Raw genomic sequence first — 23,719 nt, 5'->3', positions numbered from 1 at the left:
TTATCTTATACTTCTATGCGACAGAAAGAAAAAGCAAAAGATAAACAAGAATCTGCTCCACAAACTTATTAACCTTTTGATAACTTCCCAAAAGTTATCTCTTCACTGTTCTACCTGTTAGGAATGGGCTCAGCACAGGTGGTGCCGGGGCTCACCTGCCTTGTGGGCTGCAGTACCAGTGCTGGCCAGCGGGTGCTCTCAGCAGCCAGAATCTCACTTCTGCAATCAAGCCATCACCTGAGACTGATTGCAGGAGGTGTATTTAAGCAATGGCCAGGCCTGCAGTCAGTGCCTTGGTGTTTGTTCCTATGAGCCCCTGTATCTGCATTCTGCCTGATCGTGACTCTGCTAGAACTCTGCCTGCACTGACCCCGGCTATTCCTGACCACTCTCCTGCCTGCTCCTTGGTACCTTGTCTGCCCGATAGTTACCAACCCTGCCTGACTGCGTTTGTGTTCCCGCACATATTGTTATTTATTGAAGGTTTTTGCACTGTGTACTGTATAATCTTAATAAATTATATTGTTTTACACCATACTTGAAGCCTGCGTTTCCCTGTGTCAGTCCACACATCTCTGGTCATACCTGGATCCCTAACACTACCAAAGGACAGTGTGTTCTACCAAAGAACAATCTGTGTTTTACCAAAAACACTCTTTTTTATATATATATATATTGCACTCTTTTGTAACGCTATCAAAGAGTTAAGTCTGCTTACCAAAAGTAGCTGCAGGTTATCAGGGGTCTATATAGACAATACAGAATGATTCAAGACCTTCCCTCAACACAGGGCAAGAAAGAGCTTTTGGTCATAAAAAGACAAAAGGTTTACTTACCAAGTGAGGTGGGTGGTCATCCTGGGCCAAGCCCCCAGCTGAAAGGATGATTTTCTTATCCCCTCAGAGACCCCCGGTCTGTGGAGAGATTCCTGGTTTATCTGCAGAATTCTGGGAACACCCCTTGAACACGGAAATAACGGCAGCTTATGTTCAAAGTTTATTAGACATTACTAAGATTATATAGGATACAGAAATAATAAGGGGGGGGGGGAGCGAGTTCTAAAACTGTAATTGTAAGTTTCCATCATGAGCTGACTACATGAAACATGACATATACATTTCTTGGTATAAACTGTTTTTGCTAGCTTTCTGAGAAATAGCCGGGCAAAGAAAACTTCAGGGTCATGTTATCTTTTGTTGATACATCCTTCACCAAACTAAAACAGTTCCATTAAACTTCTAATATATCTGCAAAAACCTAACTTAATACTTAAAATAGCGTACATCAACACAATGGAGGTTCTCTAGATCCTTTCAGGCAGGACTCCATTTTTATTCTTCTCCTATCAATGGCCAACCCGGTCGCAGACTTCATCTATGTCTTTGGGGACCTCTGATCTCCTTATGGACTGTTTCTTCCATGATGAAGATCAGCCATGGAGTATATCTGAGGTGTATATCAGGGTGTGCTTCTTCCCCACATGAGAGCTGGGATGTCCAGCAACATTCATCTAGAAGACATTTCCTACACTAATACACCTCCAGGGTTGTGTGGGACCCCTGCTGTACTGGAAGACAGGACTTCAGTGAGGAACATTTCCCTCACTCAGGACAGGAAAGTGGCTTCTCCCCTGTGTGAGTTCTCTGATGTCTGTAAAGATCGGACTTCTGCAAAAAACATTTCCCGCACTCAGGACAGGAAAACGGCTTCTCCCCCTTGTGAGATCTCTGATGTCTGGAAAGACTGCACTTATGTGAAAAACATTTCCCACACTCAGGACAGAAATATGGTTTCTCCCCCGTGTGAGATCTCTGATGTCTGGAAAGATCAGACTTCTCTAAAAAACATTTTCCGCACTTAGAACAGGAATACGGCTTCTCCCCCGTGTGAGATCTCTGATGTTTGTGAAGAACGTACATATGTGCAAAACATTTCCCACACTTAGGACAGGAATACGGCTTCTCTCCTGTGTGAGTTCTCTGATGTGTGTAAAGATTAGAGTTGTCTGAAAAACATTTTCCGCATTCAGGACAGGAATATGGCTTCTCCCCCGTGTGAGATCTCTGATGCCTGGAAAGATAGGACCTCACTGAAAAACATTTTCCGCATTTAGAACAGGAATACGGCTTCTCCCCCGTGTGAGATCTCTGATGTTTGTGAAGACTAGACTTTTCTGAAAAACATTTCCCACACTCAGGACAGGAAAAGGGCTTCTCCCCCGTGTGAGATCTCTGATGTTTGTGAAGACTAGACTTTTCTGAAAAACATTTCCCACACTCAGGACAGGAATACGGCTTCTCCCCTGTGTGAGATCTCTGATGTGTGTAAAGATGGGACTTGTCTGAAAACCATTTCCCGCACTCAGGACAGGAATACGGCTTTTCCCCTGTGTGAGATCTCTGATGTTTGTAAAGATTGGACTTGTCTGAAAAACATTTTCCACACTCAGGACAGGAATACGGCTTCTCCCCCGTGTGAGATCTTTTATGCCTATTAAGATGTTTTTTAGAACTGAAACATTTCCCGCACTCAGTACAGGAATAAGGTTTCTCCCCCATGTGCGATCTCTGATGTGTGTAAAGACTGGACTTGTCTGAAAACCATTTCCCGCACTCAGGACAGGAATACGGCTTCTCCCCTGTGTGAGATCTCTGATGTTTGTTAAGAATGGACTTGACTGAAAAACATTTCCCGCACTCAGGACAGGAATATGGCTTCTCCCCTGTGTGAGATCTTTTATGCAGGTAAAGATAGGACTTCTGTGAAAAACATTTCTCGCACTCAGGACAAGAATATGGCTTCTCCCCTGTATGACATCTTTTATGAAGGTAAAGACTGGAGTTATGTGAAAAACATTTCCCGCACTCAGGACAGGAATATGGCTTCTCCCCTGTGTGAGTTCTTTTATGCACATTAAGCTCTGGTTTACGCCGGAAACCCTTCCCGCACTCAGGACAGGAATACGGCTTCTCTCCTGTGTGAGATCTTTTATGCACATTAAGATTGGATTTAGAATGGAAACATTTCCCGCACTCAGTACAGGACAGCCTCTTCCCTGCTGGAAGGCCGGCATGGTCCAGCACAGTCTGAGGTTCCTCAGGATACGAGGAATCCGATGGTCCATCTACACTGAGTGGTGCCGGATGGACATTGGAGGGAGCCGGGTTTTCTCCTGGACTATACTGTGTGATGTCCTCATCTTCTACTTTCCAGTCTGGAGACAAAGTGAGACAATCCTCGGAGGTTTTCCTCATCTCCCGGCCATGGACTAAAATACAAAGACAAAGAGGATTACTAGACAGGAGCTGATTGGTTACCCCAAACCAGGACTGGCTGAGCCCCACCAGAGGTCAGAGAGTGAGGATGGGGGGAGAACAACCAAGATGAAGACTGGACTGATCCTGAAGACCACCATCATTGGGGAATTGACTCCTCCCTCATTATCACTTTCTGTTTAAGGGTCCAAAGTTGGAGGATGTTATCACATTATTATCACCATGTAAAAGTCTGTGCTCCAATCACATCATCCGATATAAAATGTCCAGCTGGGAGGAAATGGGGGGAACAAAAGAGAATCCATATTATGTGTATATATAGCAGTGGGGGGAGAGGGAGAGCAGAAGTCAGGAGTATGTAATGTACAACATAGAGTATATAGTGCAGGGGTCAGGAGTATGTAATGTACAACATAGAGTATATAGTGCAGGGGTCAGGAGTATGTAATGTACAACATAAAGTATATAGTGCAGGGGTCAGGAGTATGTAATGTACAACATAAAGTATATAGTGCAGGGGTCAGGAGTATGTAATGTACAACATAGAGTATATAGTGCAGGGGTCAGGAGTATGTAATGTACAACATAGAGTATATAGTGCAGGGGTCAGGAGTATGTAATGTACAACATAGAGTATATAGTGCAGGGGTCAGGAGTATGTAATGTACAACATAGAGTATATAGTGCAGGGGTCAGGAGTATGTAATGTACAACATAGAGTATATAGTGCATGGGTCAAGTTGTAATATAAATTATATAGTGCATAGCACCCTTCTAGACAGGTTTCCAGATAGCCTAGGCACCTTTAGTCCTTTTTGGTTCCCCTCTATTCAGTGATTGAATGTTTTGGACTATTCTAGGCTTCACTGGCTTCAGGTTCAACTGCTTCCCCTGCCTTCTAATGACAAGTTGCAGAGATCCCACACCGCTGCCTCCCATCTCCTGAGATTGCACTCAGTGACTTGGGTCTGAGACACTACAGACATATCCCTCCACCCGGCACAGGTGACAAATACTGGGAGAATTGCTATGTCACCACCATGAGGAATAAGATCAAAAGAACATGTCCAGTGCCTAGGTCTAGTAACACTTATGGTGAAATGAACATTTTGCTGCCAGCTGAACCCCAGAACCTCCATAAATCCAGTCTAGAGACATAAATTGTGTCTGCAGCACAGAGAAGGAAGATTATCCGAGAGAAATCCAGGAATACAGGACGGGGAACACAGCTCAGGAAAGTGACCAGGGGATTACAGGCTGATATCACCCAGTCCCCGCCCTACTCTGGACCAATCAGTGAGCAGTATGGGTGGAGGAATGGATTTAGTGTTCATGACCCACCTGTGCTGATCTCTGTAGGAGAGTCCTCCTCTATAAATGTCCCCGTTATTCCATCCTCCTCCATAGACTGCTGATCATCCCTCACATACGCCTCTTCTTCTTCTGCTTTCACCTCAAATTCTATATCGATTGGATCTCCACTCTAAATCAAGGAAATGAGAGAGAATATCATCTGTAAAATGTAAGATTTATGATTGTGACAAAATTGTCTCCCTTCACAGAAGCAGATCACATGTGATATGTGGGTACATTTCCCCTAAATACCGCATGCCATCCTGAAACTGTCCATTTCCTATCCCGTGTTGCGGTATTGACCACAAACACTGAACACGCTCAGTAAATACCGCATGAACAGGCGTTACATTCACAGAAGGAAATAAAGAATGAAATGCATGCGGTCATTAATTAGTGGTGGAGACATGCGGCATTCAGGAAATGTGTACTGCTTGGTAAAGAGTGGGCGGCCGCTGGCATCCTTAACAACCAGTAAACAACATGGTTGTTAGGGAGCGAGCGGCCACCACGTCCTAACCAACCGATAAATCTAAAAAAAAAGATTTACCGGCAACAAAATATTAAGAAAATGGCGTGGGGTCCCCCCCGGGTCTGGTATGGATTTTGAGGGGAACCCCTTGTCAAAATGAAAGAAATACATACCAGACCCCTATCTGAGCATGCTGCTGGCAGGTCAGGAAAGGGGGGGATGAGCAAGCGACCCCCCTCCTGAAACATACCAGGCCACATGCCCTTAACATGGAGTGGATGCTCTGGGGCAGGGGGGGGAGACTTTGCTCCCTCAGAGCACCTTGTCCATGTTGATGAGGACAAGGAACTCTTCCCCACAACCCAGGCTAGTGGCTGTGGAGGTTTGCAGGAAGAGGACTTACAAAATATAACAAGGGGGCCCTCAGATCCCTCACCCCATGTGAATGAGTATGGGGTACATGGTACCCCTAATTATTCACCCCAAAAAAGTATTCTGTTAAAAAGACAGCAGGCAGTTTTTGACAAATCCTTTATTAAAAAAGGAAAACTAAAGCAAAATGTCCCCCCGGTGTAGATCCATCATCAATCACGATGCTCGCTGTCACCGCTGACTCGGAAAGAAAAGCTCCGATCCCAATGAAGACTCCCCTCTGTCTGACAGCTCTGCTGCCTCCTGCCACTAAATATACTAAGGGACGGTGCAACTCAATGATGTCACTGACCGGGGCATGTTGTATTGGTGATGTCACAAGAGGGCAAGGCCACCCAGTGACATCACAGGGTAGTAGTGCTCCTTAGTTTATTTAGAAGTGGGAGGTGGCGGAGCTGTCAGACGGCAGGAGGGGAGCTTTGTTTTTTATTTGAGTCAGCGATGACAGCGAGTATTGTGATTGGATCATCGATGGATCTACATTAGGGGGATATTGTTCTTTATTTTTGTTTTGTCAAAAATTACTTCCAGTGTTTTTTTACACTACACTATTTGGTGAATGAATAGGAGTACTATGTACTCTATACTCATTCACATTGTGGGGGGATGGGATCTGGGGGCCTCCTTGTTAAAAGTGGCTTCCAGATTCCAATAAGCCCCCCACAACCACTGCCCAGGGATGTGGGGAAGGGACCCTTATCCCCATCGACATGGGGACAAGGTGCTTTTGGGAGGATAGAGCGCCCCTGCCCTGAAGCACCCACCCAATGTTGAGGGTATGTGGCCTGGTATGGTTCAGGAGGAAGGTGGGCACTCACTAAGGGTCTGGTATTGATTTTAGTGGGGAAACCACACTTTTTGTATTATTTTGGCATCGGGGTTCCCCTCAAAATCCATACCAGACCTGTCACAGCTGTCAGCGGGGAACTTGGTGGCCGTCCGCTCCTTGTTTACTGGTTGCTGAGGACACTGGCGGCTGCCCTCTCCTTAACAACAAGCTATTTACAAGTGTTGCTATGGACACCAGTGGTAAATTCCCCGCAGGCTTCACTACTAAAAAACAGAATGCAGCATCTTACTACATACTGGGATACGGGAAGATACCGCTTTGTGATTGGAGCCCATAGTCTCTACAAGTCCATGTTCTAGATTCTCCATCCCACCAACCTTGTAATAGTGAGGGATGGTGTGACCTTCCTTTGTGGAATCCCGGGAATACAGAGGACGGGGACATCTCTCTGGGGGGTTCCTGGTATTAGGTGGCTCCATCATATCCTTGTGTCCTTCTGAAAACTCCTCCATCACTCCATACTCCTCATCCTCCTCTTTATACTCTTCTTTAACATCAATATTATCATCCCCGAGGATTCCACTCTGAAAGATATAATAAAACATTCATTGTAACAAACATGCTGTGTATAAATCACAACTACCAATAATTGTCATCATCTACCTGATGATGGTGAGGGATGGTGTGACCTTCCTGTGTGGAATCCCGGGAATACAGAGGACGGGGACATCTCTCTGGTGGGTTCCCATGACTGGATCCATCTGTAGGAAACACACACACTGACTGAATCCATTGTTTCTATGTGTTTATCAGATGATGGGGGATCTAGGTGGATCCTCCGTACTGCTCTCTCCTTTACAATAAAGTCTCCTCTTACCCGGTGATGTGAGGGGCGGCTGATTGTCCATCATGACGTCCTTGTAGAGATCCTTGTGTCCTTCTAAATACTCCCACTCCTCCATGGAGAAATAGACAGTGACACCCTGACACCTTATAGGAATCTGACACACACAATGATACAGTCACCATCCAGACACATCCCTTGTCTGTTACTGGAGAATGTCCCAGAATTCCCGGCACCGCTCACCTCTCCTGTCAGCTGATGGACCATCATGGTGGTCAGTTCCAGAATCTTCTGCTCTTTCTCCCTCTCAGGTATCAGAGAATGAGATGGAGGCACCATGGTGAGGCTCCGGGTTCTGCTCCATCGTCCTGAGATTGGCTCCCCACTAGACTTCTTCTTTACAACATAATCCTACAGATCAGGAGAAAAATAAAACAATATCAACCACCTGACATCATCTAAATGTGTGCAAAAATAAAATGGTCTATTGACCAGAATAGACAAGAGTGATGTCATGTGACCTCCCAGAATCCTCCTCACCTCTCCGGTCAGGTCTGTGTTTTATTAATAGAGATGAGAGTGACGTCATGTGACCTCCCAGAATCCTCCTCACCTCTCCGGTCAGGTCTGTGTTTTATTAATAGAGATAAGAGTGATGTCATGTGACCTCCCAGAATCCTCCTCACCTCTCCGGTCAGCAGGTAGATGATCTCCAGGGTGAGGTTTAGTATCTTCTCAGTCATGTGACTCCGGTCCTTCTCTATCCTCATTGGTGCCATCATGTGATCTATACAGGTCTCCTTGTAGACGGATAACTTTGGGAAATGAAAGTAAGAATGATTTGGATGGTATTGGTCACACAATAATAGGATGTGGATGTGAGGGGGGAATAGGAGGGTTGCTGGACATTGAAGAACTACTCCCCCCATGGGAAGACATTTTGTTTGGACTGTTTAGTGTTTACTACAATTTTGGGGTCCGGGGACCCTTATCTCTGTTGGGTTTGTTTGGTCTCTGAACTGGTTTTGATGAGTATTAGATCTGCAGACAAGGAATGATAAATCTGATCCTTCCTATGACTAGTTTGCTCTGAGGCAGTGCTGTGAGGTCAATGTCAGCTCATCATGCAGGGATGGTCACTTTACATCACCCGACGCCCGGGATATGTAGTTCTGGGGGCCGGGCAAGTATTGTTTTTAATCTTTATCCCTGCTGAGGGCAAGCCGCAGGGCTCTCCTTTCAGGTGCCAGCCTCTGCCACCCCGTGTGTGTGAACCTCTCCTGTACCTGCTATGCTTCCCCGGCTCTGCTTGCCCATCTGTGGGCCCGGGTCAGCGGGTGTCAGAGGGTAGAGGGGATGGAGGAGAGCGGACACGTTCACTCCCTTCTTGTCCTGACCCAGAAGTGACATTATGACAGATTTCCCGACCATTGAGGCCAGCAAAGAATGTAATGCGATGCGATGTGCACTACATTACATCCAATGGAGTACAGGGGAGACATTGGGGGTCTTTTAGACCCTGGATGTCTCAATAAAGAGAACCTGTCATCAAAAGTCATCACATAGAGGACTTTGTCCCCTTAAGTAAAAATGTTTTTTTTAAATGCAAAGAATTAAAGTTATAACCAAGTACATAACTCCTCCCTTTAAAAAATTTTAAGGCCCCCCCTCCCCCACATATATGCACGCCCAAATGTAAGAGCACACGCTGGAGCGCCTACACGTGATAACATTGATTGTGATACACGTTACATATCGCCGGTCACACCAGAATGAGAGGATAATTCTAGGAGCAGACCTCCTCCGTACTCCATACTGATGACCTAGAAGGGGCTATAAATGTGTCCCCTATAGATAATACCGGGGACTAAAGGTTGTCACCATTTCAGCACACACAACTTAAGGTTTGACATGTTGGATATCTATTTACTCGCTGCAACCTCGGCTTTTATAGTTTTACACATAAATGGGTCATTTATTGCTTTTTGTGCCCTGAAATCAGCTTAAGAGTATTTTTTACTGAAATTTGGCATTTCCTAGACTTTGTGATAATATTTTGTGAAATAAAAAATTAGAACTGCCGCTATTTTATTCTCTAAAGTCTCTACTTTCAGAAAATCGATATTTTGGGGGTTTTGTGTCAACTTCAGGATAAAATGATTTTTTAAACGTGCAAAAATGCAAAAATGACTCTGGGAGTGAAAGGGAGAAAGGATAAGCCGGACACTCCCCTTTCCTGAGGAGCAGCCAATCGGTTCTCATTACACTGCAAGGAATCTCCCCTCCCTGCTATTCCTTGGGTGCGGTGCTGGAGACAGGCGGGGGAGGGGAGGAGGAGATAAACAGCGCAATGCTACACATATTAAATGTTTTAGTCGCTATAAAGCCCCATTTATTTTTTAAACCCCCAGACATTCCTGAAAGCACCTCAGATTTATATACATTTCTTGTTAAAAAGGAATGTTTTCTTCCTCCTGAGCAGCAATGTAAGGGGCTCTATGCTCCATACTCCTGACCCCGGCACTCCATCATTGTGTTGGCTGCATAGTGTAATGATTGCCCATTGGCTGCCTGTGTAGTGTCATCATTGCCCTTTGTAGGCCATGTATGGTCAGGATGGTCCTTCTCTTGTCTATTTATTGTCAGTGCTGTTTGTTTAGAGGACCATATTACTAGAATTTACCTCCACAATGAGGAGAATGTTCCGGCCCTGGAAGTGGGGGAATGTTCTGCCCCTGAAGGGGTTCATCTGGGTTCCCACACTATATATGTGTGTATCATCATCTGCTGGAGATAAAAGACATCACAGTGACTGTCAGGAATGGACTTGCCAGTAATGGTGGGACTCACCTGCCTTGTGGGCTGCAGTACCAGGGCTGGCCAGCGGGTGCTCCCGGCAATCAGAGACTCAACCTTGCATCCAGCCAAACACCTGAAGCTGATCATGCAGGTGTATTTAAGGGATGGCCAGACCTGCAGTCTCTGCCTTGGTGTGTGTTTTTCCTGGGCCCCTGTTTCTTGTTACCTGCATCCCTGTCCCTGTCTGACTGATTCATTGCTGACCCTGCCTGATCCGGACCTCTGCTGACTTCTCCTGTTTCATCCCTGGCTTTTGACCCCGACCATTCTCTGCCTGACCCCCTGTACCTACCTGCCCAATTGTTATTGACCCGGCCTGCCTGACGACGCTTGCATTGTATGTACTGTTATCTGTGGGTGGTTTGGTTTGGTTCATTTGCACTGTGTTATGTTTTAGTATTGCACTGCGTTTATGTCTGTATTGTTAGTCTTTAATAAATTGTCTTATTGTTTATAACTTATCTGAAGCCTACGTTTCCCTGCGTCAGTCACATACCTCTGGTCACACCCCGGAGCCAGGACAGTGACTATGGAGGAAGAGGACGGACGTGACTATGGAGGAAGAGGACGGACGTGACTATGGAGGAAGAGGACGGACGTGACTATGGAGGAAGAGGACGGAACGTGACTATGGAGGAAGAGGATGGACATGACGGTGAGGTTACTGGGTGTAAATAGGAAATAACATCTTATTACCTCCTCTGCTGCCATGTCCACCAATGTCTCTGATCTGCTTCCTCCCAACTCACCTCTCAGAATGGCCTGTCTGTACCTGACATCACTTCCTGTCTGTATCCCATAGAGAAGTCCTGTCTGGGGAGAAATGAGATCACCATCTTGTGGAGTTCAGAGGAACTGCAGCCCCGAGAAACATCCCCTGATAACCATTCCAGCATTGTATCTACCTTACAGAGATACCAGGGAAGATCAAAAAGAACTAAAAAAAGTAAGAAACAATAAACCTAACTCTTATGCAACCAATTGTTTATATAATATATTTTACTACAGATAGAAAAGTCTTAAAGACACAGAACACAAGATAAAAACAAAATACATAATAAAACAGAGACCTCCAAAACAGATCTTTTTGGGTAAAAAAAAAAATACATCGTAAAGTATAATAATATATATCAATCCACTGATAATGAAGATGTTAGACATAAATGACAAGGATGTAATGGTCACAGAGGAATGGTGGTGGAGATCTCTCAAAGTAAGAACACTTCCTTGAATGGTTCTATAAATAAAGAATGAATCCTGGAGGGAATAAAGCTGTAAAGCAATAAATAATATATAAACTGGGCCATCCACTTCATCCATAAAGACATTGTGATTGAAGATCTTCTAGATCACATAGAAGGAGGACTCATCCATGATTTCATACATTTGTTTGGAAGGATAGAACAATCCTCAGAAGGGAACATGTAGGATGACAGGAAAGGCTCCTGACTGGTGAGATCCTCCAAACATAATGATGACATCCATGAACTGGAGCGAGCTCGTTGGGGTGATAAAGCCAATCTGGAAACACTGTGTAGACGTTCTCCAAGAACTCAGCACACTCCAGGTGTGGAGAAAGTCTCCAGGTGGGTTTAGCCTGTCATTTATCATAGGTAGAAATGTCCACACATGGACTTCCACAGGGACCCCCGAGACTACATGTAGAACCTGTACAGTGTCCCCTGTAATGAACTGCTTCCCACCAGGCCTATAGCAGAATGACAGCTGAGCGGGATCTCTCCCATCCTGGGAGGACATCATATGAAGTCCTCCAAGTCTAGTGGCTCTGCTGTATCTTGATATGTCACCTGCTGTGTCCACCAGATGACAGATCATTGTACCAGACCAGCCCAGTACCATGTGATTGCTATGACCAATCACAGTGATCACATGACAGTTGTACACAATGAATGGCTTTCATTCATAACCATTCATTGTGTACTATTGTGATGGTCTCTGTGATTTGTCTCTGGCTCAATACCTCTACTGGAAATGTATTCCAAGCATCTACTACTCTTTCAGTAAAATAATACTTTCTGAGATTAGTTGTGAACTTTCCTCCAGTTAGTTGGAGGTCATGTCCCGTGTTCTTCATTTTGGTTTTATATTGAAAATCCTGCCCTCCTGAACCTTCTTCACTCCCTTGTTGTATGTAAAGGTTTCAGTCATGTCTCCCCTTTCCCTTCTCTCCTCCAGACTGGACATGTTACGTTCCTGAAGTCTCTCCTGATATCACTATTTGTATTCCCCGTCTCTGGACTCGTTCTATCTTATCAATACCTTTATGTAAGTGAGGTCTCCAGAACTGGACACAGTATTCTAAATGAGGTTGCTGGTGACCCCTCTAGTGATAGAAAGATCTATATAGAGGAATCGGGACCTCCTTCCTCCTGCCGGTGACCCCTCTAGTGATAGAAAGATCTATATAGAGGAATCGGGACCTCCTTCCTCCTGCCGGTGACCCCTCTAGTGATATAAAGATCTATATAGAGGAATCGGGACCTCCTTCCTCCTGCCGGTGACCCCTCTAGTGATATAAAGATCTATATAGAGGAATCGGGACCTCCTTCCTCTCGCCGGTGACCCCTCTAGTGATATAAAGATCTATATAGAGGAATCGGGACCTCCTTCCTCCTGCCGGTGACCCCTCTAGTGATAGAAAGATCTATATAGAGGAATCGGGACCTCCTTCCTCCTGCCGGTGACCCCTCTAGTGATAGAAAGATCTATATAGAGGAATCGGGACCTCCTTCCTCCTGCCGGTGACCCCTCTAGTGATATAAAGATCTATATAGAGGAATCGGGACCTCCTTCCTCTCGCCGGTGACCCCTCTAGTGATATAAAGATCTATATAGAGGAATCGGGACCTCCTTCCTCCTGCCGGTGACCCCTCTAGTGATATAAAGATCTATATAGAGGAATCGGGACCTCCTTCCTCTCGCCGGTGACCCCTCTAGTGATATAAAGATCTATATAGAGGAATCGGGACCTCCTTCCTCCTGCCGGTGACCCCTCTAGTGATATAAAGATCTATATAGAGGAATCAGGACCTCCTTCCTCTCGCCGGTGACCCCTCTGTAAGGGAATTCCCGTGAGACGGCTGGTGATTAGACGTGCGCATGTGCACAGAAATGCACGATCATGCATGGTGAAGATTGGCTCCAGGTGGACTATTTAAAAGGTGCCTTTGCCTGTGCTGAGTGCTGACTGGTCTTCAGCTGTTCCCTGTTTCCTGCTCGTTCTTGTGTGTGATTTCCTTGTTGCTGACCCGGCTTGTTCCTGACCTGACTCTGATTACTCCCCTGCTTGATACTGGTTCCTGACTTCGGCTCTGCTCCTGACTTTGGCTTGCTTATGATTTGGTACCTTGCTGTCCGCCCATTAATGACCCCGGCTATTCCTATGACATTGCTCCTGTCTCCCATGCCTGCTTCCTGCCTTGCTCTGGTGCACACCTGGCGATCTACCATACCAGCTCTGCATATCACTACTGTGTCTCAATTGGAGGTTCATCAGTCTTCCAAAGTCTCCAATTGCAAGAGCTGCAAACAACACCTGCTGGCGCTCTTGTCCCCCTGGTCCCTAGACACCCTCTGTTCCTCTTCCAGTGTGGTCAGGGCTAGTGACACAAGTAAGGCCAATCTCGTCATTTCAGTCCCCCATCAGGTACATGACAGTACCAGTCAGCCAATGATGGAGTCTGAAAGGGAGGCCTCTGCAATAGGGGACATCTGTCAATCAATCTCTGCCTTGTCTTACATGGTGCAGAGGTTGCAAAAGAATCCTTGAGCACATGGAAAACCAATTACCAACCAAGTCAGATGTCTCAACAGCCATGGGTCCTTCTGCAGTCTCAGACATAACTACCCAGAGAGGGCTCAGCATGATTCATGACCCCTCTAGTGATATAAAGATCTATATAGAGGAATCAGGACCTTCCACCTCCTGCTGGTGACCCCTCAAGTGATATAAAGATCTATATAGAGTAATCGGGACCTCCTTCCTCCTGCTGGTGACCCCTCAAGTGATATAAAGATCTATATAGAGGAATTGGGACCTCCTTCCTCCTGCCGGTGACCCCTCTAGTGATATAAAGATCTATCTGGAGGAATCATGATCTCCTTCCTCCTGCCGGTGACCCCTCTAGTGATATTAAGATCTATATAGAGGAATCAGGACCTCCTTCCTCCTGCCGGTGACCCCTCTAGTGATATAAAGATCTATATAGAATGAGGACCTCCTTCCTCCTGCCAGTGACCCCTTTAGTGATATAAAGATCTATATAGAGGAATCGGGACCTTCTTCCTCCTGCCGGTGACCCCTCTAGCAATATAAAGATCTATATAGAGGAATCAGGACCTGCTTCTGTGATGATTGTGTGCAATAGAGGCATAGATGTTGTACATGACAGCCATCTTGTTAGGTTTCAGCCATGTTCCCTTCTGTCCTCCCTCATCCCTTTGTCCATGGAATGCATAGCTACAAGTTGACGGAGGTCAACAGGATCTCTTATCCTAAATAAAACACAGATAGATCAGCTCCAGGGCTGTAAACCTCTAATTAGTCTGGTTCCAAGGGGTTTGCTGGAAAACCACTTCCCTCTGCCCGGTTGTAAAACAATAACTCAGTCAGTCATGACCTGTTAGGCTATTAGGGCTAGAGCGTGCCATAAAACGTACATTCCACAAGAGTCATTTTTCATACAATTTATAAACTTCAGCAGGAACTGGGCACATTAATATGAAGTATATATACAGATAGATCATTTTAATATGAGTCACACAAGACCTTACATTACTATGTTAGTGCCTACAAGAGAGAAGAAGCAGTCTCTTTCCTCCTGGGTGACAAGGGTATGCTATGTTTGGTATCTTTGTGTTACGAACAGGGGTGAACTGACAACTCATGGGGCCCCTGGGCAATAGGGGATCATGGGGCCCCTGTGTCCTTGCCCAAACTCAAAAAAGCCTATGAAAAAGGTACCAGGGGAATCTCATGGGGCCCCCTACTCACCCCGAGCCCTCGGGCAGTGCCCGAGTTTCCAAATGGTCAGTCTGCCACTGGTATAGAATATATTTCTAAATATTAATCTGCCAGTTGCTAGGATGCTGCCTGTACCTATTGAAGGTTATTGACCTTAGTATAAAATTGTAAGGGATTTGGTCATAACCTTGGTTACCGCCTAACACCCATCCCCAAACTGGATGATTGGTCATTTGTTCTCAGGAGACACCCCTTTAATATGGTAGAGAAAGACTGACAGCCTGGAGAAGACAGCTCTCATTTAACATCAATCAGAAAACATCTAACAGACTTGAGAGCCAAGGCAATCTTTTTGTTCGGACAATTGGACTCTGCTCAAACCAAGGATATTGCAAGTATTCTGTCTTCTGAACTCCTTTCTTTTATTTCTCTGTTGTTTTATTGCTCTCTTTATATCTTTGTTACATCTTTATTTGTAAATATTTTTATTGCACCATTTTGACCTTTTTAGTAATAAATCCTATTTTCTGAAAAGTGTTGAACTGTCTCTAAAGCTTTTAATGCAAATTAAAGAATCTCTGACCCTGAAAGAGTGCTCCTGTATGTGATAATCCTCTGAATATCCCTGTCCCTGGAAGAGTGTTCCTGTATATAATAATCCTCTGAATATCCCTGTCCCTGGAAGAGTGTTCCTGTATGTAATAATCCTCTGAATATCCCTGTCCCTGGAAGAGTGTTCCTGTATGTAATAATCCTCTGAATATCCCTGTCTGAGGTGACAGTGTGTATTACAGACACTTATACTAATATCATAGTGTTACTGGTAAGATTTGTGAGTTTCCTCCTTCTCTGTAAAAAGGTGGTGGTGGCAGTGTGAAGGGTTAATTGCGTAATTAACCAGTAACAATCGCTCTCAGGCTGCTGGCACATAGATTGTAGTCCCACAAGCTTTGTTCAGGGCGCAACTGAGAGTGGCATTGTTACGCAAGTGGCAGATCGGCTGGTCCTTCGGTCACGAGTTGGTGAGAAGGGCTGAGGTCGGATGCCGCATTCTGTCATACCTTCCTCCCGCTGGTGACCCCTCTAGTGATGCATCCTAGAATTCTATTCGCTTTCCCCACTGCCTGGCCATGCTGTTTGTTCATTTTGCAATCTTCTGAAATAAGTACCCAAAATCCTTTTCTTCTGAAGTGCTGGCCAACACTGTACCTCCAATGTTGTACTTTCTCAAGGGATTCTTTTTTCCTGGGTGCATTATTTTAGATTTGAAATATTGAACTGCAATTTCCACTTTTTTACCAATCTTCCTGCAATGCTAAATCCTGATCCATGTTACAGACACCTCCAGGGATATCCTCCCTATTACACACCTTTGTGTCATCAGCAAAGAGACATCCCCTTACCCAACAACCCTTTAGTTCTATCACTTACATATAGATTACATAGAACAGGACCCAGTACAGAGCCTTGGGGTACACCACTAGTGACTGCTCTCTGTTCTGAGTGAACCCCATTTACAACCACACTCTGGTATCTATCCTTTAGCCAACTGCACATCCACTGAACCACCCAAGGACTAAGTCCTAGCTTGTCCAACTTCTGTATTAGATCATTATGTGGAACTGTATCACATGCCTTGCTGGAATCAAGATATTCTATGTCCACAGCACCACCCTGGTCCAAATCATTGGTAATATAGTCAAAAGGTCCAATCAGATGAGTCTGCCATGGTCTGCCCCCAGTAAAGCCATGCTGCTTTGGATCCAGCAAGTTGTGTGTTTTTAGATGATCAATGATCCTTCCTTTCAGGAGTGATTCCATTAACATGACTACCACCGATGTTAGACTCACTGGCCTGTAATTGCCGGCTTCTACCTTGCTGCCCTTCTTGGATGGAACACACTGTGCACTCCATTACATGAACAACATTGGGAGTTCTGTAATCATCATCTGAACCGGATACACAGGAGTATGAGCCAATCATAGATCAGCAGGTGCCTACAGATTATCGCCCCACAGGGATATGAGCCGATTGTAGATCAGCAGGTGCCTACAGGTTATCACCCCACAGGGATATGAGCCAATCATAGATCAGCAGGTGCCTACAGATTATCGCCCCACAGGGATATGAGCCAATCGTAGATCACCAGGTTGTCGGAACTGTTCTGGGCTCACAGAATGAAACAGGAAGGCCTGAACATATCATCTCTACATGGACATGCTGGAAGCCATTTTGTTCTGTATATTCTATTTCATGATTTCTGGTTTATTGATAAACTCCCATGGCTTTAAGTACCATCTCTATGCTGATGACACACAAATCTATCTTTCTACTCCTCACCTCACCCCCTCAGTCTCCTCCTCACCTCACCCCTTCAGTCTCCTCCTCACCTCACCCCTTCAGTCTCCTCCTCACCCCACCCCTTCAGTCTCCTCCTCACCTCACCCCCTCAGTCTCCTCCTCACCTCACCCCTTCAGTCTCCTCCTCACCTCACCCCTTCAGTCTCCTCCTCACCCCACCCCTTCAGTCTCCTCCTCACCCCACCCCTTCAGTCTCCTCCTCACCTCACCCCTTCAGTCTCCTCCTCACCTCACCCCCTCAGTCTCCTCCTCACCTCACCCCTTCAGTCTCCTCTCGCATTACTAACCTACTAAGTGACATATCAGCATGGATGTCACTCCACTTCCTCAAACTCAATCTTTCCAAAACTGAGCTCCTGTGCCCCCTCCACTAACTTCTCCATCAAGACCAATAATACAACCATCAGTCCCTCCCCTCATGCCAGGGTACTAGGTGTAATCCTAGACTCCCAACTGTCTTTTCACCCCCAAATCCAATCGCTGTCCTAATCTTGTAGACTTCACCTCCGCAACATCTCCAAGATACGCCCGTTCTTAACCTCGGAAACCACTAAGCAACTTATTCACTCCCTTGTTATCTCTCGCCTTGACTATTGTAACTCCCTCCTCATTGGCCGACCTCATCGCAGGCTATCCCCTCTTCAGTCTATCATGAATGCTGCTGCCAGACTCATCCACCTTACTAACTGTTCTGTATCTGCCACCCCTCTCTGCCAATCCCTCCACTGGCCTCCATTCAGTGTCCTCCACCCCTCCCTGCCAATCCCTCCACTGGCCTCAATTCAGTGTCCTCCACCCCTCTCTGCCAATCCCTCCACTGGCCTCTACTCAGTGTCCTCCACCCCTCTCTGCCAATCCCTCCACCAGCCTCTACTCAGTGTCATCCACCCCTCTCTGCCAATCCCTCCACCGGCCCCCACTCAGTGTTCTCCATCCCTCTCTACCAATCCCTCCACTGGCCTCCAATCAGTGTCCTCCACCCCTCTCTGCCAATCCCTCCACTGGCCTCCATGCAGTGTCCTCCACCCCTCACTGACAATCCTTCCACTGACCTCCACTCAGTGTTCTCCACTCCTCTCTGCCAATCCCTCCACTCAGTGTCCTCCACCCCTCTCTGACAAGACCTCCACTGGCCTCCACTCAGTGTCCTCCACCCCTCTCTGCCAATCCCTCCACTGGTCTCAATTCAGTGTCCTCCACCCCTCTCTGCCAATCCCTCCACTGGCTTCCCATTGCCCAACAGATAAAATTAAAAACATTAACAATAACATATAAAGCCATTTATAACTCCGCCCCAAATTACATCACCGATCTTGTCTCTAAATATCACCCAAACCATACTCTCCACTCCGCATATGACCTCCTGCTCTCTAGCTCCCTTTTCTTCTCCTCCCATGCTCATCTGCAGGACTTCTCCAGAGCTTTCCCCATCCTCAAACTCTCTACCACAATTTATCAGACTATCGCCTACTCTGCTCACTTTTAGGTGATCTCTGAAAACCGATCTCTTCAGGGAAGCCTATCCTGCCCTCAGCTAATAATGGAATCTTCTACTCCTCCTACCAGACCTTGTCATGTTCCAGAAGACCCAAATCCTTCCCAATCTTGTACTGCCCCCTTCAGGTCATTGAAATCTTTATATAGAGAAATGACACCTAGTCTGAGGTCACTTTTAGGTGAAGATAAGCTTTGCCCGCCTAGGTTTATGTGGGGATAAAAGTAAGAGACGGACAGAGAAGAGGACACACATCACAAAACAAGACCCCACAAGACAGGAGACAAGGGGCAACAGACGGACACAGACACCCCCTGAAGTGAGCGCACTGAAAGCTGACATCACTGACACCATACAGTCCATATTGGGAACTAGAACTTTCATTTTCCTCAGATAACTTGTACTCCCCTTATATCTCCAGATACATTGTTTAGTCCGATAACGGTTCTGGTGAGCACAGGAGGGGATGTGACGTCATTTTACCTGCAGTATAAATTATTATCATTTCACTCCTCTGGGGAAGATTGATTTTACATATCCCTGAAGCTGATTCTGGCTTCTAGTCAATGGTTTATCCGGATGTATACAGTATATATATGACAAGGTAGACTACTTCATGTAACATTACATCTTCATCTCAGATTGTAAGCGGATTGGATTGGCCTGTGTATGGGATTCCAGATCAAGTCATGGCAAGGTACACGTTGAGCGTTGAATATCTGGTTGTAGAGAGATCACGGGGGGGATTTGTATATCTGTTGTCACATGTTGCTGAGTTACTGATTTCTTACACGACATTTCCAGACAGTTGGATGTAATTCATTAATATTTGGCAGTAATTGCTGGCTTGTATTTCTCCCCATTATTGTGGATTAGATCATTGTACTGTTATCTTGTATTGTTTATTATTTATCATCACTAGAGATGAGCGAAGAAATGAAAAATTCGATTCGACTGATTCGGCGAATTCGTGGACAATATTCGATTCGAGTCGAATAAATTCGCTGTGAATTTAACTTAAAAAAGGGTGTTTCTAGGCTTCAGAGAGACTTAATATTAGTGCAGAACACTGTACCTTTAATTTAAATGCCCTTGGAGTCTGCTGGGGAAGAGAAATAATACTGTCAGTCAGTATGACATGCAGATGAGTGCCGTCGATCTTAGAATCACCGCACACTTCACTCCTTTGGCCAGTCACGGGGCCAAAACCAGTGTTTGGAGCCACAGTGTGGCGGTGGAGCCAGCAGCAATGGGAGGCCATACAGCTACCTATGACAAAATGGAAACCAGCAGGAGTGTGAGGAGACCTGAAAGTGGCACATGGCAGAGTGGGAGCAATGGGAGGCGGTACAGGGACCCAGGTCACACTGTGGGCCCAGCAGCAGCGTGACCAGGCGGTACGGGGGCCCATGGCCGATTTGGGGCTTGGTGGCACCTATGGAAGGCCTGTAATCTGCCAGCAACCTATGACAAAATGGACCACCGCAGGAGTGTGAGGAGATTTCAAAGTGGCACATGGCAGAGTGTAAGCAATGGGAGGCCGTACAGGGACCCAGGTCACACTGTGGGACCAGCAGCAGCGTGACCAGGAGGTACGGGGGCCCATGGCCGATATAGGGCCTGGCGGAACCTATGGAAGTCCTGGAATCTGCCAGCAACCTATGTCAAAATGGACAGCCGCAGTAGTGTAAGGAGACCTCAAAGTGGCACATGGCAGAGTGTAAGCAATGGGAGGCCGTACAGGGACCCAGGTCACACTGTGGGCTCAGCAGCAGCGTGACCAGGAGGTACGGGGGCCCATGGCCGATATGGGGCCTGGCGGAACCTATGGAAGTCCTCTAATCTGCCAGCAACCTATGTCAAAATGGACAAGCACAGTAGTGTGAGGAGACCTCAAAGTGGCACATGGCAGAGTGTAAGCAATGGGAGGCCGTACAGGGACCCAGGTCACACTGTGGGACCAGCAGCAGCGTGACCAGGAGGTACGGGGGCCCATGGCCGATATGGGGCCTGGCGGAACCTATGGAAGTCCTCTAATCTGCTAGCAACCTATGTCAAAATGGACAAGCACAGTAGTGTGAGGAGACCTCAAAGTGGCACATGGCAGAGTGTAAGCAATGGGAGGCCGTACAGGGACCCAGGTCACACTGTGGGCTCAGCAGCAGCGTGACCAGGAGGTACGGGGGCCCATGGCCGATATAGGGCCTGGCAGAACCTATGGAAGTCCTGGAATCTGCCAGCAACCTATGTCAAAATGGAAAAGCACAGTAGTGTGAGGAGACCTCAAAGTGGCACATGGCAGAGTGTAAGCAATGGGAGGCCGTACAGGGACCCAGGTCACACTGTGGGCTCAGCAGCAGCGTGACCAGGAGGTACGGGGGCCCATGGCCGATATGGGGCCTGGCGGAACCTATGGAAGTCCTCTAATCTGCCAGCAACCTATGTCAAAATGGACAAGCACAGTAGTGTGAGGAGACCTCAAAGTGGCACATGGCAGAGTGTAAGCAATGGGAGGCCGTACAGGGACCCAGGTCACACTGTGGGCTCAGCAGCAGCGTGACCAGGAGGTACGGGGGCCCATGGCCGATATAGGGCCTGGCGGAACCTATGGAAGTCCTGGAATCTGCCAGCAACCTATGTCAAAATGGAAAAGCACAGTAGTGTGAGGAGACCTCAAAGTGGCACATGGCAGAGTGTAAGCAATGGGAGGCCATACAGGGACCCAGGTCACACTGTGGGACCAGCAGCAGCGTGACCAGGAGGTACGGGGGCCCATGGCCGATATGGGGCCTGGCGGAACCTATGGAAGGCCTGGAATCTGCCAGCAACCTATGTCAAAATGGAAAAGCACAGTAGTGTAAGGAGACCTCAAAGTGGCACATGGCAGAGTGTAAGCAATGGGAGGCCGTACAGGGACCCAGGTCACACTGTGGGACCAGCAGCAGCGTGACCAGGAGGTACGGGGGCCCATGGCCGATATGGGGCCTGGCGGAACCTATGGAAGTCCTCTAATCTGCCAGCAACCTATGTCAAAATGGACAAGCACAGTAGTGTGAGGAGACCTCAAAGTGGCACATGGCAGAGTGTAAGCAATGGGAGGCCGTACAGGGACCCAGGTCACACTGTGGGCTCAGCAGCAGCGTGACCAAGAGGTACGGGGGCCCATGGCCGATATAGGGCCTGGCGGAACCTATGGAAGTCCTGGAATCTGCCAGCAACCTATGTCAAAATGGAAAAGCACAGTAGTGTGAGGAGACCTCAAAGTGGCACATGGCAGAGTGTAAGCAATGGGAGGCCGTACAGGGACCCAGGTCACACTGTGGGCTCAGCAGCAGCGTGACCAGGAGGTACGGGGGCCCATGGCCGATATGGGGCCTGGCGGAACCTATGGAAGGCCTGGAATCTGCCAGCAACCTATGTCAAAATGGAAAAGCACAGTAGTGTAAGGAGACCTCAAAGTGGCACATGGCAGAGTGTAAGCAATGGGAGGCCGTACAGGGACCCAGGTCACACTGTGGGACCAGCAGCAGCGTGACCAGGAGGTACGGGGGCCCATGGCCGATATGGGGCCTGGCGGAACCTATGGAAGTCCTCTAATCTGCCAGCAACCTATGTCAAAATGGACAAACGCAGTAGTGTGAGGAGACCTCAAAGTGGCACATGGCAGAGTGTAAGCAATGGGAGGCCGTACAGGGACCCAGGTCACACTGTGGGCCCAGCAGCAGCGTGACCAGGCGGTACGGGGGCCCATGGCCGATATGGGGCCTGGCGGAACCTATGGAAGTCCTCTAATCTGCCAGCAACCTATGTCAAAATGGAAAAGCACAGTAGTGTAAGGAGACCTCAAAGTGGCACATGGCAGAGTGTAAGCAATGGGAGGCCGTACAGGGACCCAGGTCACACTGTGGGCTCAGCAGCAGCGTGACCAGGAGGTACGGGGGCCCATGGCCGATATGGGGCCTGGCGGAACCTATGGAAGTCCTGGAATCTGCCAGCAACCTATGTCAAAATGGAAAAGCACAGTAGTGTGAGGAGACCTCAAAGTGGCACATGGCAGAGTGTAAGCAATGGGAGGCCGTACAGGGACCCAGGTCACACTGTGGGACCAGCAGCAGCGTGACCAGGAGGTACGGGGGCCCATGGCCGATATGGGGCCTGGCGGAACCTATGGAAGTCCTCTAATCTGCCAGCAACCTATGTCAAAATGGACAAACGCAGTAGTGTGAGGAGACCTCAAAGTGGCACATGGCAGAGTGTAAGCAATGGGAGGCCGTACAGGGACCCAGGTCACACTGTGGGCCCAGCAGCAGTGTGACCAGGCGGTACGGGGGCCCATGGCCGATATGGGGCCTGGCGGAACCTATGGAAGTCCTCTAATCTGCCAGCAACCTATGTCAAAATGGAAAAGCACAGGAGTGTAAGGAGACCTCAAAGTGGCACATGGCAGAGTGTAAGCAATGGGAGGCCGTACAGGGACCCAGGTCACACTGTGGGCTCAGCAGCAGCGTGACCAGGAGGTACGGGGGCCCATGGCCGATATGGGGCCTGGCGGAACCTATGGAAGTCCTGGAATCTGCCAGCAACCTATGTCAAAATGGAAAAGCACAGTAGTGTGAGGAGACCTCAAAGTGGCACATGGCAGAGTGTAAGCAATGGGAGGCCGTATAGGGACCCAGGTCACACTGTGGGACCAGCAGCAGCGTGACCAGGAGGTACGGGGGCCCATGGCCGATATGGGGCCTGGCGGAACCTATGGAAGTCCTGTAATCTGCCAGCAACCTATGTCAAAATGGACAAGCACAGTAGTGTGAGGAGACCTCAAAGTGGCACATGGCAGAGTGGAAGCAATGGGA

The 23,719-nt window shown here is 47.5% G+C and overlaps 1 protein-coding gene across 1 annotated transcript in view; it reads right to left on the bottom strand.

The window, feature by feature from the left end:
- Positions 1 to 973: 973 nt before the first annotated feature.
- Positions 974 to 23,719, bottom strand: part of LOC149441884 (uncharacterized) — a 47,659-nt gene continuing 24,913 nt past the window's right edge. Inside the window, exon 2 of the mRNA XM_089656795.1 lies at positions 974 to 3,048. Coding sequence (XP_089512921.1) covers positions 1,602 to 3,048 — 1,447 coding nt within the window. The 3' untranslated portion in view covers positions 974 to 1,601. The remainder of the gene's footprint in view (positions 3,049 to 23,719) is intronic.

This window comes from Staurois parvus, unplaced genomic scaffold (assembly GCF_062004578.1).
Source record: "Staurois parvus isolate SC_StPar_1 unplaced genomic scaffold, SC_StPar_1.0 ptg000940l, whole genome shotgun sequence".
Taxonomy (NCBI): Eukaryota; Metazoa; Chordata; class Amphibia; order Anura; family Ranidae; genus Staurois; species Staurois parvus.
Note: the sequence above shows the minus strand (reverse complement) of the source record. Positions and strands in the feature narration are given on the sequence as shown.